This window comes from Vicia villosa, unplaced genomic scaffold (assembly GCF_029867415.1).
Source record: "Vicia villosa cultivar HV-30 ecotype Madison, WI unplaced genomic scaffold, Vvil1.0 ctg.000004F_1_1_1, whole genome shotgun sequence".
Classification (NCBI taxonomy): Eukaryota; Viridiplantae; Streptophyta; class Magnoliopsida; order Fabales; family Fabaceae; genus Vicia; species Vicia villosa.
In genome coordinates, this window is record NW_026704934.1 from 457,393 (window position 1) to 481,913 (window position 24,521).

General features: G+C 30.9%; 1 protein-coding gene across 1 annotated transcript; it reads right to left on the reverse strand.

Annotated features, from left to right (window-relative positions):
* Positions 1-13,824: 13,824 nt before the first annotated feature.
* On the reverse strand, positions 13,825-20,827 carry LOC131621370 (uncharacterized). Its single transcript, XM_058892410.1, has 3 exons — positions 19,283-20,827; positions 14,095-14,292; positions 13,825-14,049 (listed from the first exon to the last, which is right to left on the reverse strand). The coding sequence occupies exons 1-3, from the start codon at positions 20,825-20,827 to the stop codon at positions 13,825-13,827; spliced, it is 1,968 nt and encodes a 655-aa protein (XP_058748393.1).
* Between the last annotated feature and the right edge of the window lie 3,694 nt (positions 20,828-24,521).

Here is a 24,521-nt window from a genome sequence, read left to right on the forward strand (position 1 = left end):
TTAGAGATCAACCATATTTTCTTGTATAACGGGGTTCGTGAGTACATCCTATTAAAAGCTCTAAAGTTTAGTGGAAACTCTCAAGACCAGTTCTTGGGGAGAGGAGTAGGTCCTTTTATTTTTGACTGAACCTCTATAATCTCCTATGTTTCTATTCTCCCTACTCTTTTAATTTCCACAATTTATATTCTACTTTTTATTTATGCTGCTGAGTATTCAAAAATGTTTTAAACTCTGATTTCATTTCTCAAAGTTTTTCAAAATAATTTTTTTCTGAACCACACAATTCACCCCCCCTCTTGTCTCTGAAGTCTCAAGTTTAATAAAATCACCTCCAATCTTCAAAAGGCCCCACCACCATGTAGGCTTGGACTAAACCACCCTCACTAGCAAAAGAGGAGGAGGTATTCAATGTCTCTTAGTCTACCCACACCAACGAGTTTTCTCTTGTTGCCTTCCAAACTTTGAGTTGAATGTCCTTCATTGCAATGGATTGTGTTAACATATGAAGGAAATGAACATAAATAGAAACACGAAGCAAGTTTAATGTTAATATTGGCGTTCTTTCTAAAATACCCATAACAACCCATCAATTGATTAATCAACAACAATTTCCTCCATCAAAATCCGTGGTCATTTGCTCCAGAATCCCTAATACAGATATCAAGACTAAAAGAAAGGGTGGTCTGCACATTACCATAAAAGAAGTAAATTTGAGAGCTCATGTGCGTAAAGAAGTGACACAAGCTAGCTATATATGAATACCTATGTAAGGAAGTTGCAAACTATGGAAGAAATCACAAAAAAAGAAGAAAAAGAACCAGAAGAAGAGTTTCTCAAACCAATGAACAATGAAAAAAAGAAAATTATTAGTCCATAAACTTCGTATGAGCATTTCGAGAAAAACGATTCATGCGATCTACCATATTGGAAGGTACGTACCACACCACCAATGGTCAACATTACCATCAGACATAAGGAACAAGTCAGGACTTCTATGCAAAACATCATTGATAAAGAGAAGGACATTTAATGTATCTTTTTCCAATGCCAATAACGTCTTATCAAGATCCTCCACCTACTCCTATCAACAATCGACCTAAAGATGTACTTGACAAATCTCTCTATCTATATACTAGGAACACGGGCTTGGAGACAACTGTTATGGGTTTTCCGCAACACCCATAGCAAAAGACCCAAGAGCGAACACTAAACAGATAAGCACATGGAACATGTGGGCCTTCGTCTTACCTGTAAGCAAATGATGCCACCTTCCAATGCATTAATCACCATCCAATTCAATCAAACGGGTGTCCGCCCAGCACACCACACACACAAATGCGATTTCAACTTCTCTTGATATATAAGGGTAAAGTGTTTCATTTCAGGTATTCAAATTTATTCCCACTCTCACATTACTTCTCATTCCCTCACTAACTTTAATGTTGGATTTCAACTGCTCTTAATACATAAGGGTAAAGTGTATTATTTCAGATATTTAAATTTATTCTCACTCTCACATTACTTCTCATTTTCTCACTGAATTTAATGTTGGAGTGTTAATCTTACAGATCAAACTCCTCTACCACATCTAAAATTTATTCTACTTATTCAAGATCTCATCTCATTGTATCATCGAACACTCTGGTTCCTGCAAATGTCCTCCCAACAAAATATAATGCTAAGTAAAAGATCTATGAATAATTGAGTAAATTAATCCTTAACAATATTATATTTCAGTTTTAATATCTTTTTCCATACTCCAACAAATATATATATTTTTATACCAAATTAGCATATTTTGCCATTACACTGAAATTAAAGAAGATCGTGCACCTTCCCTGAAATAAATAAGTTAAGAAACAGACTATTTTCATTCAAACTTTGATGACAAGCAGCCACTAGGGGCCATTTTGATTTTTGAACTACCCGCTCATGATTTGAGAGACAGAGGCAACATCACTTTTGAACACTGTGTCAAACTCTGTGCATTGAAACTAATGGAGTTGCTTTTCATTTTATTTCCTTTAACAACAATAACCATCGACCCTTTCTCAAAACTCATGTTTCCCTAACATATTTTAATGATTACAATACGTTAGTGGTGTTGGAATCTAATTCCCTATCTTTATTTTTTTTTTCTTTTTATGTGAAAAGCTTACAGCTTCATTTTGCGATATTTTTCGCAGCTTTAGCCCTACATACTCACATTGTAGAGAGAGAGAGAGATAATGATATAATTAAACAAACAAAAGGTAGCCATGCACGTGCATGAAAAGAAAATGAAAGTTGGACCTACCTTGTTGCATTGCATGGAGTAATGCATCCCCACAAATACTGCAAAATTTTCATGTGCCTAACTTTGGGCCTAATGGGCCACGATGATTTTAATCATGCAGTATTGCAATATAGTTAGTTACATTTTCTTGTTGATTTTGATTTGTTTGTTCAATTATTATGAGCCACATAGTTAGACTATAGTCTATAGATATTTATAATTGGACATGCAAGTTGTCACTAATTAGATTCCCATATCAACTATCGCTTTCTTTATCTAATCATCGTCTTCCTCATCATCATCATCACAATCGTAAAATATTCGTACCATCTTCTCTAGATGTTGTAGCTGCTTTTGGTTTGTAATTAGTTAGGAAGAAACTAGTGAATTCATAGCTGTTAGATTCGTTACAATGAAGCAATGAATAAAGGACTGTGATACTCTTGAAAAAGATAGGAATGTGCTTAATTAACTATATTTATATACTTGTTTAAATTTTCATTTAAAGACTAAAAGGTAGCACATGTGGCTTTGTAATTCATAGAGACTAAAAATGAACATAATAAAGATTAAAAATAGGTATATGATATGTCGGTCAAATTATTCTGTGGCATGATCTTCGTGTTAGATCGGAATTAATTATAACGGGAATTAAAAAGTTGTGAAATTATTTTCTTCCATAACTATAAAAAGTTCTTTGAATTTCTGTAAATACACAACTTGGATTCTAGAGTTTCAAAAGCATTTTTATATTCAAATATTTTTAGTTTTAATGATGAAAATATAATAGATTAGTTTTTACTCGGATGGTAACAGTCACGCAGATACTATAACCAGAGCCGATCCAGTAAATTTGAAGCCTTATGTTAATTTTAAAAAAAACTTAAATTTTAAAAATAAATTTAATTTTAATAATTAAAAATAATATATTAAAATACAATTGTATATTAACTAAATGAAACATTAAAAAAAATTCAAAATATTGTTTAAATTATAAATTATTTTAAATAAATTTTGTGTTTTAAATATCTTTTATTTTTTATTTAATTATAAAATTTTAGGCATAGTGTTCCCTGCACTTTTGCAGGGCCGGGCCTGACTATAGTACCTGTCTTCACACGCGTAGTTTGAAAAAATTCTCGTACTCGAGCCCATCCCACATGGACAGCAATATTTATACATGTATCCATACTTATACCCGTTTACATAAAAATTAACATGTACATTTAAAAATAAAAATATATAAATATATATTGTGCGATTATGGGGTGGATTGGGTACTAAGGTACGCATATTCGTGCCCTCTGTTACAATTGGATTTTCAGTTAGATGAAAGTTAACAAAGAATGTCAAAATGAAAAGATATGAGTTGTAATAAGACATTAACACACACTACTGTGAAAAACACATATAACAACAATCACGAAAGACTTATAATAACGGTTGAACAATTGTTGTTAGTTAGAGTGTGGTTGTAAGTTGATTATTTACAATCACAGTCTATTGCTCATGGTAGTAAACTGGATAACGCTTTACACATAACCACTGTTATATCAAACAACTATTGTTGTATGTCTTTTAATAAAATTAAAAAAATGCATCAGTAGACCAACAACAACAACAAGAACAAGAACAAGAACAAGAAGAAGAAGAAGAAGAAGAAGAAATGATATTTTCGAGTTTTCTTTATGAAATAAATGATGTTTACTAGTCTGGTTTAGTGGAGAAATAGAGTGTTGAAAATAAAAGATGACATTTGGAGGTAGAAGATGAAGTTCGTCTAAGTTGGAAGTTCGTCTAAGTTGGAAGTTCGTCTAAGTTTTAGGTTTCACGCAGATCACTAATAGTAGTGTCTTGAGCATTGATAATCGCTAAATGGACGATCAATATTTGTTTAGGAACGATGAAGAAACTCAATAAGCACGCTACATACAACAACAATTGTATTAAATAAATGTTGTTGTATGGTTAATGGATTAATTGAACAACATTTGAACAATATTGGAACAAAAGTTGAACAAAATTATAGAACTAGAACAACATTGGAACAAAATTTCAACAGCATTACACTTTAATATATTCCTCAACATTTACACTTCAGTAACAAGTACATGTTAAGCATAAACAAAAATACAAGACATATCGACTTCAATTTTCTAGAAAAATCACTATGACTTCATCTTTATTTGCAACTTCTTGTTCTTCTTCATTAAAGATTCATACAAATCCTTCAACATTTCAACAGCTTGCATCTCATTCATCTTGCTCTCATCTTTTCTACAATATTCATTTACAGTTTCATAAACATTCTTTCCTGGTGCTATATCTTCATCCCATATAAAGAAATTGCAAGTTTCCTCACTTTGCTAAAATGAACATCTTCAGAAAAGCCTTCCTTTATTAGGTCTGTTCTTGCAATGTTATGATGTCATATGAACATTACACACACACACCTTATTCCTTGATGGTTGCTCACACTTGTGGAATGATAAGAAACTGATTTTCTTCTTCTTCTTCCATTATGTTATCTCTATTGAATTAACATAAATTGTTTTTAAAAAAATAATTTTAAAAATTAACTCAATTTCTAAGTAACACAATTCACCCCCGATTGTGTTTGGAGTCCTTTGTTCAATAAGTGACATTAAAGTATTACTCCTGTTATAAGACTAAATGTACCATAAGGAAAGACTGGCTTTAAATGACTCACTAAATAAAACCTCATACTTTAATAAAGAATGGTATGATTTGTGGAAATATAATATGAGAATTTTTAAATAGGGGAATCATTTTAATATTTGGAAATCTATAAAGAATGGTCCTTTTGTTACACACATCAAGTTAATGGTGGTGTGGTAATCAAAGAGGAAGATGGTGGTGGTGTATTGATGTGTTTTTGCGTGTTTCTCACTATATGATATTGCAAAAGAAATGTGGAACACCCTTAAAGTTATCCAACCAAGGTAAATAGGGTAAAGATGAACACATTAACCCATGTATATGAACTCGTTTGAATGAACCATGAAGAAAATATTTATGACATGTAAAAAAATTTATGCACATTGTAAATCACATGAGAACTCAAGGAAAAGTTTTCCAAAATGTGGACTTTGTTTTACAAGTCCTTATATGCTTAAATGGCAATTGGTAATTGAATGTCACTGTGATTTCTGAATCTATGGATTTGTCATCCATGGAATTGACTACTAATTTTGTAAATTATAGAAATATTTGATGGAGTTAAAAAGGCTAGCTCATGATGAATGTGACAATAAGAAGAAGAAAAGTCTTGCTCTAAAAGTTACAAAAGCCAAAAATATGGAGTCACAATATGAAGACTTCCAAAAGAAAAATGATGAAGCCATGAACTTTCAGGAATTTCTAAGACACGAAAAAAAACTTAGGAATTTCGAAAGCTACATGATTAACACAAGAATGAAGGAAGGTCCTCATTAATTCCTCGATGTTTTCAAAGTGGAAATAAAGGGCCCATAAGATCGAATTTCCCTTAAAACTGGAGATGAAACAAGATTTAGAGAAAGTTCAAGAAACCTAAAAAAGAAGCAAAGAAAGTCTACATCCACTGTAAGAAAATAGGCATTTGAGGCAGTTTTTTTCTATTGCGACAGTTTGAACCGCTGCAAAACTTGGATTGTAACAATTTGTCAACAGTTTTAAAGGCTTGTGTCGTTACCATGTTCTTCGACTGTTTGGAAAACTGTTGCTCTAACCGTGGTTAATATATACGACAATTCTAAAATTGCCTTAGCAATATAATTGCGACAATTTTAACCGTCATTTTAGTTTTATTTCATGTGAAATTTCCTGTAGGTTGTAGCACAATTTGCGGATTTTACTATCAATATTTGCCCATTATTTAAGCTAATCTACATGTAAGCCCACATAAAATATCCACAAGTACATCCATGGTTTTTTTTGCAACTAATTTATTTCTTAAATAAAAAAGTTATATTCATTTATTTAATTTTTTTGTAAAACCCAAAAGTATATTTCAAAATAAGAGCTCAACATGTGCTAAAACAATACACCAGGATCCATGATATAAAGTACACTAGTATAGTACAAACAAGAACAAGTTAAATAATGCACCTTAAGACCATGAATAAAAAATGTGCTATTTGAATAGATGTACCATAACATATGAATAGCAGACATAGGTTAGTAACATAACAGAATTCACACCCTTAGCAACAAAAAAAACCATGTGCCACTACCACTATCGAAACACCTGAAACAACCTTCCAAACCCGCCAAGAAGAAGCAACACCAAAACTAGGGACTACCACCTGATTATAATCTGCATTAGTGGGTGAGATTAATGCATACTATTGCACGGACGAACAAGCAAATACGATCACAAACAAATCGGGTTAGGGGTAACGAATATGAAGGAGACTGCAACTTGTTACAAAGCAAGATAAAGCAGCAAAGACTGGGACATCAGATGAGAAGGAATATGCCAACTCGCACAAGCAAAATAACACGCTGCTAAGACGGATTATAGCACCACACTTTCAGCTGATGGCTTTTAGGCATTCTATAAGGGCATTTTGTTTTGGAAAATCTTTGCGTTTCTAGCTTTCCCAATGCTCCACAAGCAGGCGGACTAAATGGTACTCATACAAAGCTCTTGACTTATCTTCCCTTGTATTAGTCCAGAAAATGCAATAAAATTGGAAATACAATTGTTATGTAAGACTGTGATAAACCCCAACCACCTAAATAAATTTGCCCAGACTTTAAATGCGGCTGAAATTCAAAAAAAAAAAAGGTTGCAGTCTCGATGAAACCACACCTTCCTTCATAAAATATAGAACAAGTGCTTAAAATTCCTTTTTTTGCTTAGATTGTCCTTTGATTGGATTCTCTCTTGGATGGTTTTCCATACAAAAACCAACACTTTTAGCGGAACAAATTTATTCCACACGTTAAACTGTATTGCTTGAATTTCCAGATTGTTGCCTTCCAATAAAACCAAATAATTATTTATGATAGATTAGTAATTCGACGAGTCTGTAAGCTACACAACCTGGTCTTTTTTCCCTATTAGAAATGCAACTGTTTCAATTTCTCTAATTAGATACTTCCTTATTTTCTATTCCCATTCAAAGAGGTCTCTCCTCCACCTAAAATTTCAAACAATGTTATCCCCCTCTCCCTTCCTCAATTCTTCCACTATTCTTCCACTGTAGCTTCTTTATTCAAAGATAAGGAAAATAGACGATCAAACCTTCTTTTTAAAGACCCTCATACCCAACAATTAGATCAAAATAGTGTCTCCTCTCCATTCCTAATATTCTACTGACTTTCTCATCGAACCAGTTGTGCTTGTTTTCCTCTCCCACTATCTCCGCCTTCACAATATCCTTAATCCATCTAGATGCTCCTTTACCCCTCATCTTGATTTTCCCGTCCTCTTCGCTGTATTTATGTTTGACAATTTTATACCATAAATTTTCTTGCTCTATCCTCATTTTCCCAAGAGTGCTACAATAAAGGTCCTAATATTCTTTATGCCTAATCCCCTATTTTTTTTATCTAAACATACCTTATCCCATTTTACCTAGTTCACTCTGTTTATTTCCTCATACCCTCCCCAAAGAAATTTCTTAAAAAGAGATTCGAGTTTAGAGACAATACATGATCGGGCTTTGAAAAATAAAAGGTAGGACACTAGAATTGCAGACATAACAGAACGCAATAACACCAATTGACCGCCCATAGATAGATTAAGATTTCTCCATCTTGATAATCTCTTCTTTACTTTATCCATGATCGATTCCCATGTGATTTCACTCCTCAGGCTAGCACCAACCTAGAGTCCCAAGTCCATGAACGTAATCAAGCCAACTTTGTAGTTCAATACTTTGGCTGCTTCATTAACCCAAATATTTGATGTCTTTATTCCAATCAGGCGACTTTTATGGAAGTTTACTTTCAATTCAGAGACCAGGTTAAACAAATGTGCTTGGTCCCAATATTAATGTATCATCTCGAATTGGAGGTGGGTTAGTTGTGCTAATTGACTAGCGAAAACATACCCATTAAAACTACCGAGCTAAGTGGCTTTATTAACCAACATGCCTAGTCTGTCTGCTACTATGAGGAATAAGATGGGAAATAGCGGGTCCCTTTACCTTAGACCCCGCCCAATCAGAAATTCCTTGGTGTGGTTGTCGTTAATAAGGACAAATATAGAAGCTGATGCTAAAGATTCATTGATCCATCTTCTCCACTGGTTGCAAAAGCCTATACTTTGAAGCATTTCTTGGACGTAATTCCAATTTACAAAATCCAACGCCTTTTTTAAATCGACCTTAAACAACATAGTTTTCTTCCTTTTTCTCTGCTTCCTTAACCAATTCATTTGCTATGAGAACACCATCCAATATTTGTCTACCCTTAATGAAAGCGGTTTGATTTGCCAAAATTATTTTCCCTAAAACACACCTCAATCTATTTTCCAAGAGTTTAGATAATATCTTGTACATGCACTCGATTAGAGATATCAGGCAAAAGTCTCCAATCTGCTGGGGGATGTCCTCTTTTGATACTAACACAATAAATGAATTGTTTCCTCCTTTCAAAATGCGGCCATTTTCCCAGAATTCTATGATGAATCTCACAAGGTCACTTTTGATATATACCCAAAAGTCTTTGAGAAAATCAAAGTGACTCCACCTGGGCCCGGGATTTTTGAGTCATCACAATCCCAAATAGGAAATTTAATTTCTTCTTCTATGAACTCCTAAGTAAGAGACATGTCATCCGCTGCTGAAATTTTCTTGAAGGTAAATTTTTTTAGCAAAAGGATATCGCCGCCTTTATTTCTGAAGTGAGTTTCAAAGTGTCTGCATATTCCATGTTTTAATTCGTCAACAGACAACACCCTCCTACCTTCCAACTCCAAACTAAGAATTTTATTGCCCCTTCTTCTTCAATTAATGCAGCCATGAAAGAATTTCGATTTTGTGTCTCCCTCTTTAATCCATTATTGTCTCGACCTTTGGTGGAGGATGCTATTGTGCAAGGATGATAGTTGAAAAAGTCTAGCATTGCATTTCCTTAATGCCTCAATTTCTTATTTTGATAGGTCAATTTCTTCTATTTTTATCTCTAATTGTTTCATGTCCTCTTTTACCTCTTTGATTCTTTTCCCAGATTCTGACTATAATTTTTGTGCCACTCCCTAAGCCCTTTCTTCAAAGCCTTTAGTTTTTCTTTAAGAACGTAACCTCTCCACCCTTCAAACTTCAACCCACCCAATAGTTCTTTGACCATTTGGATGTACTCGTTGATTTCGCTCTAACATTTAAGCATCTTAAAGGGTTTAGGTTCCCGGTTACGCACCACTTCTTTTAGAATAATTGTACAGTGGTCGGATAATTCCCTATCCAAGCCCCACTATGAGGAGTCAGGCCATCAAATGATAACCAATCTTTCGAAATTAAGAATCTGTCGATGCGGCTCATAGAAAATCCTCCCATCTTGTACCAAGTAAATTTTCTTCCTACAAGTGGTAAATTAATTGCCTTGATGTTAGCTATAATTTGTCAAACTGCCTCATTTCCCTGTGGCGTTGAAATGAGGAATCTGATTTTCTTTCTTGCTAATTTTTAAAAGAAGTAAAGCCACCCACAATATATCATTTTTTAATTCTTTGTTGGCACAAAAGCTCCATTAACTACTCCAAAAAGTCTTTCTTCTTCTTGTTCCCCCATGTTTCTTCTACACACACAAAATGACCCCCTTCGAATGTGTTGGAGATGCATGAAACCTTTGGATCCCAAATGGTGATTAAGCCTCCAGACTGACCAACTGTAGGCTTGTGAATAAATCGACAATCATTGCTTCCCCAAAGTCTTGCACAATGTGTTTCTAACTTAGACTCCTTGATGCAAATCACATTAGGCCTATGTTTTAAGTAAGGGGTGTACATGAGTTGGGTCAACCCACAAAACCCGGTCAAACCCATCCAAAAAAATCCACAAAAGTGGGTCGGGTCGGGTAATTGAGTGGATATGAGTTTCAAAACTAAAAAATCCAATAAAAAACTGGGTTTTGGGTAAAACCCAACCCAAACCCAAAAGACCCATTGACCCACCAATCAAATATTTATTATTACAATTTTAATAATTTTGATGAATATAAACTTAGAAGTTGTAATTTTAGTCTCTAAACATTTACTATTTTAGTGAACCTTGACATTAACTAATTTTGAATGGTTCACTTTTTGGTTATTTTAAGGCTAATACAATTTTATGTCATGCAACTTTGATTTGTTGGTAGTATTTTATGATAATTTTTATTAGTTTATATTATCATTTATTATTAAATAGTGTTAAAAGATAGTAAAAATAGATTATCTATTTTTTTTTAACCTCATAATAATTTTGAGTAACTTTTATGAAAAAATATGATGATTCATCATTTAGTTTTTTAATGTTAATAAACAAAAAAAAAAATTTGGACAACCCACTATCCAACCCAACACAATCCGAAAATTAGTGGGTTTGTTCAAATCGGCCCATTAATATAACGGGTGATTAAGTTAGAGAATATCTTTGTAGACCTTCCTATGGAGAGAATCTCCAGCGAAAACCCAAAAATACCCCTACTTCGGAAATGCATTTCCGAAGTAATTTTTTTTCTTCAGATTTTCCCAGAATTCAGAAATGCATCTCTGAAAACATCAATTGGGGAGTGTTTTCGGAGATGCATTTCAGAAATCACATTTTTTTTCAGAGGGAGTGTCTTCGGAGATGCATATCCGAAATATTCCAATTTTTGGTCTTAGAATGTTTCGGATATGCATATCCGAATTAATCAAAATCTCAAAAAATTAAAAATCATAAAATTGATATAATTTATAAGTTATGAATAGTAATAATGATAATTATACGGTTGATATTTCTTTTCTAATTCCAATTATAAATTTAAAAAAAAAACTCATAAAAATTTAATCATTATTTAATAAATTTCACTTAATAATTACTAAAATTATAATTAATACAATATAATTATAATTATATAAAAAATAAATATATTAATAATTATTCAACAAAAATTTAAAATAAAAGAGATCAAGTAAGAATAAGATTATTTACTATTTTATTCTTATTTTAATATAAATTTCAAATTACATTAATTTTTTAAATGATTTTTTATATATCATAAAAAAATAATAAATAAGGTGTTAATTTAAATATTTATTAAGCTAATATTATTAGAGTTTAAAGATAGTGCACTGTCAGTGTAAAATGTTTTACACATACAACCAATCAAAATGTTTTAATTTGCCATGTAATTTTAATTTCTTAAAATTTAAAATAAGATTTATTCTGATGCATGTCTCTCATTGGTTGACAGTGTAAAAATACTTTACACTGTCAGTGCATTTCCTTTTTTCCCATATTATTATTATATCTTGATTATAATGATATATATTTAATAATATATTTTAATTAATACAATTAATTATACTATTAATGGTATTGATTCACCTCGATTTAAATTTTTTAATAATTATTGAATTTTTTCAGATATGCATATCCGAAATATTTCAAGACCAAAAATTGAAATATTTCGGATATGCATCTCCGAAGACATCCCTCTCCAAAAAAAAAAAATCATTTCGGAAATGCATCTCCGAAAATAATTTTTTTTGTGTTTTCGGAAGTGCACTTTCGAAATCAATTTTTTTTCAAAAAAAAATGATTTCGGAGATGCATTTCCGAAATATAGGAACATTTTAGTATTTTCGCCGCAGATGTCCAAGAAAGTTGGAAAGTCCATAAAGAAATTTCTTTAATTTACATCAACCAAACCAGAGTGTCCAATATGAATTGAAACTTGAGTTTTGCCAAACTCAATCCAATCGAGTGATGTACATCCTTAGTTTCAAGAAAAGATTGTGAACCCCCCTCTTTCTTTGAAAGGCCTCCAAAGCCTCTAACAGAATCATAACTTGATGGAAAGACACCCATGACAACCGGGAGACCTCGCGGGTTAGGGGCCCTGTGGCATCGACAACTTGGAACGCTGCTGCTGATCTATCTCTTTCCTCTAGGTTCACTAATTCATGAAGAACCTCGCCTTCTTCTCCATTGAGAGAGCATTTTATACATGTGAATCCAATGGAATATTATTCATAATAGACACATGGATACAATAAAATTTATGGATAACTTTTAAGATTGATAAGTAAGGAATCTATGGGTAATTTAATTTAATATCCAATCCTTTAGTTTTTTTTTTTTTTTTGAGTAAGCATACAATCCTTTAGTTAACTACTCTTGAGATAAAACCTATAAGGTTTCCAACGAATATAAAAAACTGGTGTCACAACTTTTATTACCCATGTCATTGCATGAAACGGGAGCACATTGTCTCCTGATAAGAAAACTTTCAGTTAAATCTGAACCATTCATTTTTTTTCAGTACATATAAAAAAATTGAATGAAGAGGCAATTGAATGGTGATGATTTTCACGGGACTCTCTCCAGTGAAAAACTCACAGGAGACAATCCATACTCGCATGAAACAGAGAGATCAAAAAGACATCTTATGCAGTTATTATGTGTAGAAAATGAGGAGAAAAATCTATCAAATTTAATTAATTTACCTCATATGTGTTACCTGCCGGTTCTCCCACAGACTGAGAAGCTAACACACCAACTCGTTAAACCAAGGAATAAAAGATTTAAATCATATGCACGGGAATTAAATGATTTAAATCTAGAACAGGGTGTGATGTATTTCTACTATAGTATTACATAATATATTCCTCTAACATAAAGAGGATGGAAAAGAAGATACAATTTTTTTAGAAGTAAAGACATTCATGAGCCTTCACTTATTTGCTTAACTGCTTAGAATAGTTGGTTCTTGAGTAGGTATCAATGACTCTTGTCTAATGAGTACAATCCATACCACTTCCATTATTCTAAATAAATTATGAATTTCAACGTAAGGTAAAACAGGCCAGTGCACTACCTATATGCAAGAGACTTAGAGACATCAATTGTCAGGAGTCCAGCCTTTTTTTTATTGGCAACAAAATTATACTGTTAAAACGAGTATAAGGGGTCCTCAAACCCCAACAAACAAAGCTACCTGCTATTCCTATAACAGTCCAAGGGAGAGGTAAACCAATCATAGAAAGAACAATCTGGCTGGTTTTACAAAATAAACCTAACCACCTCCAAGATGCAGATTTAATAGAATTCAAAAAATCCCCAAAACTAAATACGCTACTTTGGAACATAATCGAATTCCTAGACAGCCATATGTTCTAAGTTGTAGGTAACCAAATCATACAAATACAATTCCGGAGATCCGCATCCTTCATAATATGGCAGTGAAAAAAGAAATGATGTTCGAAATTCAAAACTACCTTACTCCCCAGCCAAGAATCTACAGCTTCCCAAATTCTTCAGGTCAACAAAAAAGAACCGAAAAGGTGTTGAACGGATTCTTCTTCAATGAAGAAAAAGCATAACACTTGTTCATATCCAATGACACCGTCACACCACACCTCTTTTAACAAGTTGATCACGAGTTGGCAGCCGGTCAATAAACAACCTCCAGCCAAAAATATGAATTATGGATGGAACTTTAAGATCCCACAAAATACCCACACCTTTGGTCCAAAGCAAAGAGGCAAAAGACTGAGTTATAACTTCATAGCAAGACTTCACAAAGAATTGCTCATCAGCAGCTATCACCCATTGGAACTCATTGTTCCCCTCCTAAAATGGCAAACAAGAATCCAACAAGACAAAACAATTTGCCACTTGCGACCGAACATCTTCAACATGAAACACCCCGTCACTTAAGACACTCCAGCTCCAGTTCTGCCCGTTCCACGAACCGGATTCAGCCACACTGCAAAGAGGATTTTCTGCATAATCATAAACTTCTGAAAAAGCTTCCTTCAAGGATTGGTTGCGCAGCCAGCGATTATGCCAAAAAGAAGTGCTGCATTGTGCAACCTGCAAGAAATGTTAGTAGAAAAAGAATTGCTTTGGTCGTAATCAACTTATCCACAAGAATAAGATCCCTCCACCAAATAGAATCCCTTGTTGATCAAGTTCTTATTGCTGGGAAACATTTTCACCTCCGAATTCCTGTATCTATGCCGCAAAAGCCCACTCTAAATAGCCTCTTTTTCCCTCACAATCCTCCATTTCCACTTAATCAAAAGAGCTTTGTGGAACGATTCAATATTTTTTATACCAAGCCCTCCACTAAGCATTGGGCTACAAACAGAATCCTACCTAACCTAATGAATAGTATGCTTATTCTCATTACCACGCCACGGAAAATTGGTTTGAATAAGCCATATATATTTTAAGACCTTAACCAGAGCTTTATAAAAAGACAGAATAAATAGAAATAGATTCAAAACTGCATTTGTACAACTCTTCCTCCCACATCGACAAGTAGGGTAAAAGAGGCAAGTAACAATCCTAATGTGTATGGTTTAAGCACCAAGCACATACTGTTCCTAGATTCATTAAAATATAAAATGACATGGAGCAGTTTCTGATAGAGGGTGCGTTGGAAATCAAAGTGTATATGAGCAAGTAGGTGAAACTGGTGGATTTTGTTTTAATTTGTTCGTTATCAACCATCAAAATATATGAATCATACAAAAAGAAGCCTCATTAAAAGGGCACTGTTACAACCTTTGGTGAGACCAATTCGTATATCGACTTTAAGACTTTAATCAAGTAACTTGAAGCAATAGAATACTGAATACATAAGTGTTCAAAACAATCAATTTTAACAATTCACCAATTAAGATTTTAATTGGAAGTTTGGAGAGAACTTATAAATTTTTTTTTTAATATAGAGAAATTTTAACATTTTTAAAATATATATATATATATATATATATATATATATATATATATATATATATATATATATATATATATATATATATATATTTAAAATGACAAAATAATGTTTACAGCTTTGCTATGTTGACACCAGTTTTGTTTACACCGTATCCTACACCCTAAATAACAACCAATCAAAATGGTATGGCACAAAACTCAAGATGATATATATTATTAAAAAATGAAGTTGGTATGTTTTGTGTAGAAATATACGGTGTAGGTGTTAGAGAATAGTGTAAGGATATCTTTTCTCTAATGTTTATCATTAAAGTAGTTTTAACGAAAACTATAACAACAAAATACATATGTGTTCAAAACAATCAATTTTAACAATTCACTAATTAAGACTTTAATTTGGAAGCTTGCAGAGAACGAAGGGAAAACTTAATAATTTTTAAAAAAAAAATATAGAGAAATTTTAACATTTTTTTTATAACAACAAAATTTATATTTGAATAAATTGTTAAAGCCTTTCAAAATCATCCTTCAATATAAACTTTAAGATCTTCAAATTAGATGGTTTTTGGTGTTATGAAAAAAAAATCCTATAAAACTCTCAACCAAAATCTTTCTATTCTTTTCGCAAAATCTTTCTTATTTTTCAAATCTCTCCCCTCCCTTCTCCTCTAAACTTCGGAACAAAATCTCCCTATTATTAGATCTTTTGTGTCAAACATTGTAACATTATTGACTAACATGTCACCATACTCCTTAATGCACCACATTGTAAATGGAAGTACAATCTCCTGAAAAAATAAGTATTAGGTGGTGTTATTATATAATTTAATAGTGCACTGCTAAACAGGTTATGAAGAAGAGTTTACATTTGGTTGGAACTAGATTTTCTATTAGCTGACGATTGTTATAGCCACCTCTTGTTATGCGTAAATTTATTTTGGAGAAGATGTCAAGTAAAAGGGTAGGAGCTATATGATTGACTATCTGTTGGTGTATCTGGAAGCAAAGAAACAATATAATTTTTAACAGTGCAGAATACGACATCAAAGAACTATTTTACTTGATACTTTGGCATTATTGGTGGTGGCTTGCAATAGTAATTAAGGAAAGAATTACTTGTAATTTTTATGAGTGGTTTAAAATCTCATTTTTGTGCCTTTGAGTTTGCTGGTTTTTCAGGTTTATTTTTCTGATCTCTCTGGTGAGGGTTAGAGTACCCTAATACTCAATATCTAATACAAGAGTTGAAATGCCCTTCTTCAGCATAAGTTTGAAATGCCCTGTAAAACGCTCATATTGTATATCCATGAAGGCATACCGCACTTCATCTTTTACAAATTTTCCAGCCTACTAACATAAGACAAATATCAGTCCATGCACTCGATAAACAAAAGCATGGCTCAATATGCAGACCTAAATAACCAAACAATAATCACAAACAAAACAGCATCCTGAAGCACAACGTTCTCAGTTCTCACCATTGAGAGATCTTGGGAGGGTAAGATGTACACTCTACACGGCCTTGCCCTTTGCAAGCAGAGAACGTTAGCAACTAAAAAATGTAAACACAAGTTCACAAGGCAACAATGTTATTGTCCACCAAGGCACTCCTTCTCAGCAATGTCATAAATACACCATCAAATTTATCATGTGAATATATTGTGACTGACGGAAGAAGTCTAACTCTGGTGCAAACAAATAGATACAAGCATAGAATCAATCATAGATGAGAGACCTAAATATAAAATAGTATACAATGATGATAAAAATCATTGATACCAGCATGTGTGTGACAAATATATAATACATTTCTATAGAATATCTTTTTTTATACGTCAAACTGAACCTTTAGCATATATGTTCTTTTTAGTTAGTCCGTTAAGAGATTTTTACATTTATGAGATAGTTATAAGTTTCTATTATCCCATCAAATTAGATTAAGCTTAATAATCAACAGGGTGTCAAAATAGATGGATTGAATGAAATAATCCATTAATCCATTAATCATCCACTAAAAATTTCTTTGCAAAATCTAATTCAATCCATCTATCAAAATATATAATCCATTCATTAACTTTTTAGTGGATGAATATCCATCTATTCAAAAAGAATTTATAATTTTTTAAATTTCACAAAAAATTGCTTTTTTTAAATCTATTTTTCTAAAATTATTTTATAACAATTTATTAATTTTAAAATTTTTATTATTTTTAACAATATATATCTCTACTCTCTTTCTCCTCCATACTACATTACTTACTACCTGCATACTATCAACAGGATTGATGAATATACTCTTCCGTAAAATTTCTCCATTCTAAAAATTAAACTGGTGAAGCATATATTAATTTACTTACTAGATGTATTGCATAATCTTACATGTGAATGTCAATAATAAAACGTCTACTATAATAAATTAATTAGCGGGGGATATATGTGGATAAGCTCATTGAGTTAAGAAATTGTTGTTTTTAAATAAAAGAATGATTAAGTGTTATTTTGATAGTATGCAATAAAAATTAGAGAGATCAATTATTTGGTTTAAAATATTATTATTTTACCAACACTAACTTCATATTCTCATTAATATTTTGATCAGTAATTCATGTTCTAGTTAATATTTAATATTTATTTAGTAATTTCAAGTTCCGTTAATATTCAATATTTTGATCTGAAATTTTATGTTCCCGCTAATATTCATTATTTTTATCAGTAACTTCGTATTCCCGTTAATATTCCAAATTATTTGTTCTAATTAATAGTCAATATTTTGATCAGTAACTTCATGTTCCCGTTAATATTCATTATTTTGATCAGTAACTCCGTGTTCCCGTTAATATTTATTATTTTGATCAATAACTTCGTGTTCCCGTTAATATTCCAAATTTATGTCGTTAATACTCAAAAAAGTTATCAGTAACTTAATGTTTCTGTTAATATTCAAAAAAATTATCACCAACTTCGTATTCTCGTTAATATTCAATATTTTGTCAATAACTCCATGCATGTTCCCGTTAATATTTATTATTTTGATTAGTAACTTCGTGTTTCCGTTAATATTCAAAATTTGTTCCCGTTAATATTCAAAATTTGGATAAGTAACTTAATGTTTCTGATAATATTCAAAATTTTGATCAGTAACTTTGTGCTCCTGTTAATATTCAATATTTTAATCAATAACTTCGTGCTTCCGTTAATATTCAATATTTTGAATATTAACGAAATACTCGTGCATTCGCACGGATACTAGTGTGATACGCTCATTTGCTTTAAGTTTTTTTTTATTTTACATAGAAAAATAAATAGGATAGTTAAATAAAAATTATATAAAAAAATAAATATGAAGATATGAAGGAAAATTGACACGCTCATTTGTTCAAAAAATATAATAAAAATAAAATGAGATTTTTTTAAAAGATATACTAAATCGGTGCCTATAATTCTTTCAATATATAAAAATATTTGAATCAATAGTATATATATTCAATATTTAAACCAATAGTAAAATTGTTCTATTATTATTCAATATTTTATGAATAGTTAAAAAACAATAAAATTTTCTCGTGTTTGAATTCATACATTTTTAAAATATTTTTATTATTTTTAATTTTCCAAAAAATATAATAACTCGTGGATTCGCGAAATTTTGATCTGGACACCTGTGCATTCGTATGGGTACTGACCTATTACACTCATATGTTTCTAAATTGTACAAAAAAACGTAATAACCCGTTAGTTCGCACGAATTTTGATAAGAATATTCGTGTGTTTATACGGATATTGGTGTGTTCATTCTATTCTTATTTGTGTTTAAGTTCATGTAATTGATTTAATTTATAAAGTATTTATTATTATAACATTCACACAATTAGTAAAATAAAATAAAATATATCACACAATTTCACACAAAATAATTATGAATTATTTTAGTTTTAGTGGTCATAAAATAATTATGAATTATTTATATTAGCATATAATTATAATGTTATTTAACTCATATATTACTTATGTATGTTTCTCTAGTTTTTTTTTTTTTGAACCAAATAGAATATATTAATTCAAAAAACCATTACAAACATGGGCAATCCAAAGGATTCAGCCATTACCTATAGACCTATACCATTAGATTTGTAATATGCAACCTAATCTTCCAATTTCTCCACCCTCTATATACAATGTTATCAATAATATTTTCCTTTGTATTGTTCCTATACATGTCATTGTTAAACACTATAGAGTTCCTAAGTAACCATATGCCATGGATAGTTTCAGCTACTGCCAGTTTCAATATCCTCGCTCTCCACCCTTTACCTTTTGTATTAGCCAAAATCCATTGTAACTCATGGTCCCAGCCCTGTAGAGTATGGTGCATACCTAGCCAATGCAGAATTCCAATCCAAATTTCCTCAGTTTTTGAACACAGGAAGAATAGATGGCTAGCACTCTCTTCCGCTACACCGCACAGACTACACACAGTGTTTCCAATGATACCAAACCGATACAATCTATCTTTCGTGGGGAGATGATTGTGACATAGCATCCACACTGTGATGCATGCTCTGGGCCGAGCCAAATTATGCATTAACAGAGAGAACCATGGGACATTAACATTATCCACCAAGCAATTATAAACCTTCCTCATACAAAACTTACCCTCATTGCTCATACTGTTCCATAGCTGTCTGATCGGATCTATCAGGCTCTTGCACTTTAAGATTTTCTTGATAATCCAGGTTGAGTTACTCCCTAACTCCACATCCAGCACATCCCTTCCTTTAAGATACACTTTGTGAATCCATTGTATCCACAAATTATCACTCTTCTTGCATATATTCCAGAGACACTTTAGGAGAGTAACTTTGTTCCAAATTGTTAAATTCATAAGGCCCAATCCACCTTGCTTGATCGGGCTACAAACTTTGCTCCACGCTACTGGACTTTTTCTGCTCACATCAGTTTTCCCAGTCCATACAAAAATGCGACAAATAGAATCTATCCTCTTAATTACAGCCTTTGGGAGGGGAAAATTTAACATCCAATACTGCGTTATTGCCCCAATGACACTCTTTATCAACTGAATCCTACCTGCATAGCTTAACAATTTGGACGACCAATGTCGAATCCTAGCAGTGATCTTATCAATGAGTGGCAAATAGTGAATTATACCTAACCTTTTACTACTAAGAGGCACACCCAAGTACTTCACAGGAAATCTGCCTTCATCAAATCCAGTTGCACACCTGATAGTCTTCTTGCTGTCTTCATCAACACTACCAAAAAAGACTTTACACTTCCTAGGATTAAAGATTAGGCCAGTAGAATCAGAAAACTTGTTAAAGGCCTTCATCATCAAATCAATGGATGTCACATCACCCCTGCAGAAAAGTAGTATATCATCAGCAAATGCAAGATTAGTCAAGGCCAGGTTCCTACATTTAGCATGATGACTAAATCCCTGCGTTTTCTGCATCTTCAACATACACCTGTTCAGATATTCTATCATAATCACAAAAAGAAGGGGTGAGACAGGATCACCCTGTCGAATCCCTCTTTTAGCTTGGACTGGAGCAGTAATCTTGCCATTAACTTTGAAGATGTATGATACAGATGTTACCAAATTCATGATCCACTTGATAAATGTACAAGGGAATCCCAGCTCCTTCATGATACAGATGTTTGTCTAGTATTTTTTTAGTGATAAATATTTGTCTCATTGATTTCTATATTAGTAACATAAATAATTGTAAAAAATAACACATTTTTTCCGTCCTATATTTAAGTAAATTTATTTTTAAACTTCAAAAGAAGAGAAAAACTCTTTGATAGAGGTAATATATATATATATATATATATATATATATATATATATATATATATATATATATATATATATATATATATATATATATATATATATATATAAGTGATCATTTTAAAATCAAATGACAAATGATCATTTTATTTTATGCATGTTAAAATGTATTGATATTTACACAAAATTTTATAATAATAGATAGAAAATAATTTGATAGATTTGAAATTGAATTTATTAAAAATATATGGCTTAATCATTATAAATTTAATTTATTTATTTAAAGCCATTAAATTGATTTAAACTACTATATTAAAATGTAACAAAAATAGCATAATGAATATTTGAGATCATGTGTCTCCCTTATTTTTAGAATTATTCTATAGAATAAGTATTTACATAAATCCAAATTTCAACATTACTTTAAATTTTAATTTTATAAATTATATTTAATGTGTAATAAGAATATTCATAATTGTAGTTAATGTATAATATTTTTAAATTATTTTAACAAATATCAATAAGTTATTCATTTATATGGTTTAATCATTTTTATTACATTAAAATGAACTTGATTTCATCATTTTTGTAAATATGACTACCAATAAAATTTTCATACCTGCCATTATTTCAAAATGCATTAATTTAAATTTTAATATTATAAATTTTATTTAATGTGTAATAAGAATATTCATTTTCATAATTGTAGTTAATGTATAATATGATTTTAAATCAGTTTAACACATATCAATAAATTATTCATGTATAAGGTTTATTCATTTTAATGGACTTCATTTCATCATTTTTGTAAATATACTCCCTCCGTTTTTTATTATAAGTCGTTTTGGAAAAAAAATTGTATTTAAATATAAGTCGCTTTACAATTCCAATGAATAATTAATGCTATTTTTTCTATTATATCCTTAAATATTTATTATTATCTCTCCTTTCAATTATATAAATTTATCTTCCACATGTCATTAATAAAGGATAATTTTGTAAAAACCTTCAATTTTTTTGGTTTTCATACCACAATTATTATTTTTCTTAATCTGTGTGAAAAGTTTAAAACGACTTATAATAAAAAACGGAGGAGTAACAACCAATAAATTAATAGTATTAATAAGCAATCTTATTGAAATTGTTGAATATTTTTATATAATTTTTTAATATTATAAAAAAAAATCATGTGAGACTTATATTTAAGTTCTTAGGTTATATGTATTGCCATAATTTAAAAAATATTTTTTTTAATATGTCATTAAATCTTTTTGACTTTAATTCAAACTTTAAAGTATTAGCGATATTATTTAGTAAAAATTGTTATATTTTAATAAGTAATAAGTAGTATTTATAATGGTGGTTTAATAAGTATTAGGTATAATTATATTCTCAACAATGGATAAAATAAAATAAAAATATTGTTGATGTTATTTGTACAAATTTTCTATTATTGGTTACATATAGTACTATTAGCTTTATTACAGACTATTACCACTAACATGTCTGAGACCTTTCACTTCTGTCAGCCACATTTTTTGACGTGTCCTTCTGGCATTCCATCAAGCCTCATTATTGGTCTTCTTTATATTCTCACTTATCTTTTAAGATTTCTCCTAACTTACTGTACCATAAACATTTCTCCTCATTTAACCAAAAAAAAGTAACATAGAACAAAAACTTACGGTACCATAAACATTCCTAAGATAAACATTCCTGCATAAAACAGTTCATAATAAATAAAATGAATAAAATGAGTATAAATCAAATCAAAAAATTTAGATATGTTATTGCCTTCTCATCTAAAATGTCATCCACCATATTTTCTAGATCTGAAGAGGAAAATAAAAGACAAACAAATACATGAGATTCAAAAATAAAAGATAAACAAATACATTAGATTCAATCTATGAAATAACAAACTAATTTAAAATTTTGAAAGGGAAAGATATAGAAATTCGCAAGAAATCTATACATAGAAAATTTTACCAACACTAAAGAAGATAAAGTTGGAACACTTAAACTATACCTTGTGTTGAAGAAACGCTAAATCAGATTTATCTTCAACTTGAAAAAATAAAGAGAAATATATGTTTAAAACAGAAGAAACTTTGAGATCTGAAATGAATCATTAACAATGTTAAATATGAAAAAAAGAATATAAAACCTAAATTAAAACACAAAAAACCAAAACCTAAATTAAAACACAAAATACCAAAACTTAAATCACAAAACAAAGCACCGTCAACGATAACCATAAGAAAAATATAAAACACAAAGAAAAAAAAGAAGAATGAAGAAGAAGAAGAATAAGAGGTAGTAAGATTGTTATAGCAAATTTGGATTTGTTTTTGAAATCATAAATTGTTTTTGCATATGGAAAATAAATCGTTCTGCAAAACTGTCATAGTAGGAGAACGATGCACAAATTTGTAACTGTAGTGGAATTGGAAACAATTGGAATAAGAAGGTGCTAATAGATGGAAGAGAGAGAAAGAGAGAAAGAATAAAAAAATTGAAACGTTTCAAAACAAAATGGTGAAATGTTAAGCTAGACACGTGGCTTGTTGTGGAAAGAGTAGAGTGACTTTTCTTATATGATAGATCATAAAATGAGTAAAAACACTAAAAAAAACCTGTAGCATACAAATTTACATTTATTAATAGAAATGTGATACGCATTTCACACTATACAATAAAATAAAATAAAAGAGAGTAAATACAAGAATAAAATAATCATGTTTGTGTGACTCTTAGGGTTCGTTTGGTTGGGATTTTTGGAAGGAATGGGAGGGGAAGGAATATTTTAAGTTAAGTATGTTTGGTTCAATTTTTTATGAGGTAGGAGAATAGGAGGTAATCATATTCACTCCTGTAGCAATTTTTTGTTTCCTCCAAATCGGAGGGATTTGGAGGGAAGGGAAAGGAGAGGAATTATGATAAAATTTATATTTGTTATATTGACAAAATTACCCTCACTTTTTAATTAAAATCTTAAATTTTTTTTAATATATATTATACGTTAGTTTTTGTCGCATTATTAGAATTCTTCCAAATTTTACGACAACTTTATCATTTTGTATTAGGGAAGTGATATATAGCACGACAAATATTTTCGTCGAAAGCCAACGATAATATATAATAGTTATATAATAAGCCAACAATAGCATATAATTGGCAGATAAATAATATACATGGAAAGTATATAAATAAAACGGTGCCTAGCGTGTTTAAAACCAAATGCTATAAAAAAAATATGTCCATCTTCATGCATGTGATGTTTGTAACAAGAGGCATTATCCTTTATGGAATTAGATGGATCATCAAGATGATAAAATGATTCATCTGATCATGAATCATATTATTGTATGAAATTTATCAATATTTTATTTACATTTTAATATATTTTAAAGTTTTTAAAATATTAAATATTTTGTGTTTGATTATCTATGTTGTTTATGAATTGACAAAAAAAAATTGCCAGGTATCAAAACACCAAATAAAAATCCTAAAAAATAGTCAAAGGTCAAATAAAAATCAACAAGTG

Excerpts from the sequence above, each read along its gene's own strand:
- LOC131621370 (XM_058892410.1), bottom strand. The coding sequence starts at position 20,827 with ATGAAGGAGCTGGGATTCCCTTGTACATTTATCAAGTGGATCATGAAT. Across the intron at positions 14,293-19,282 it reads TGCATATTACAAATCTAATG|GTTGCACAATGCAGCACTTC; the intron begins GTATAGGTCTAT and ends CATTTCTTGCAG. Across the intron at positions 14,050-14,094 it reads TTGAAGATGTTCGGTCGCAA|GAGGGGAACAATGAGTTCCA; the intron begins GTGGCAAATTGT and ends TTGCCATTTTAG.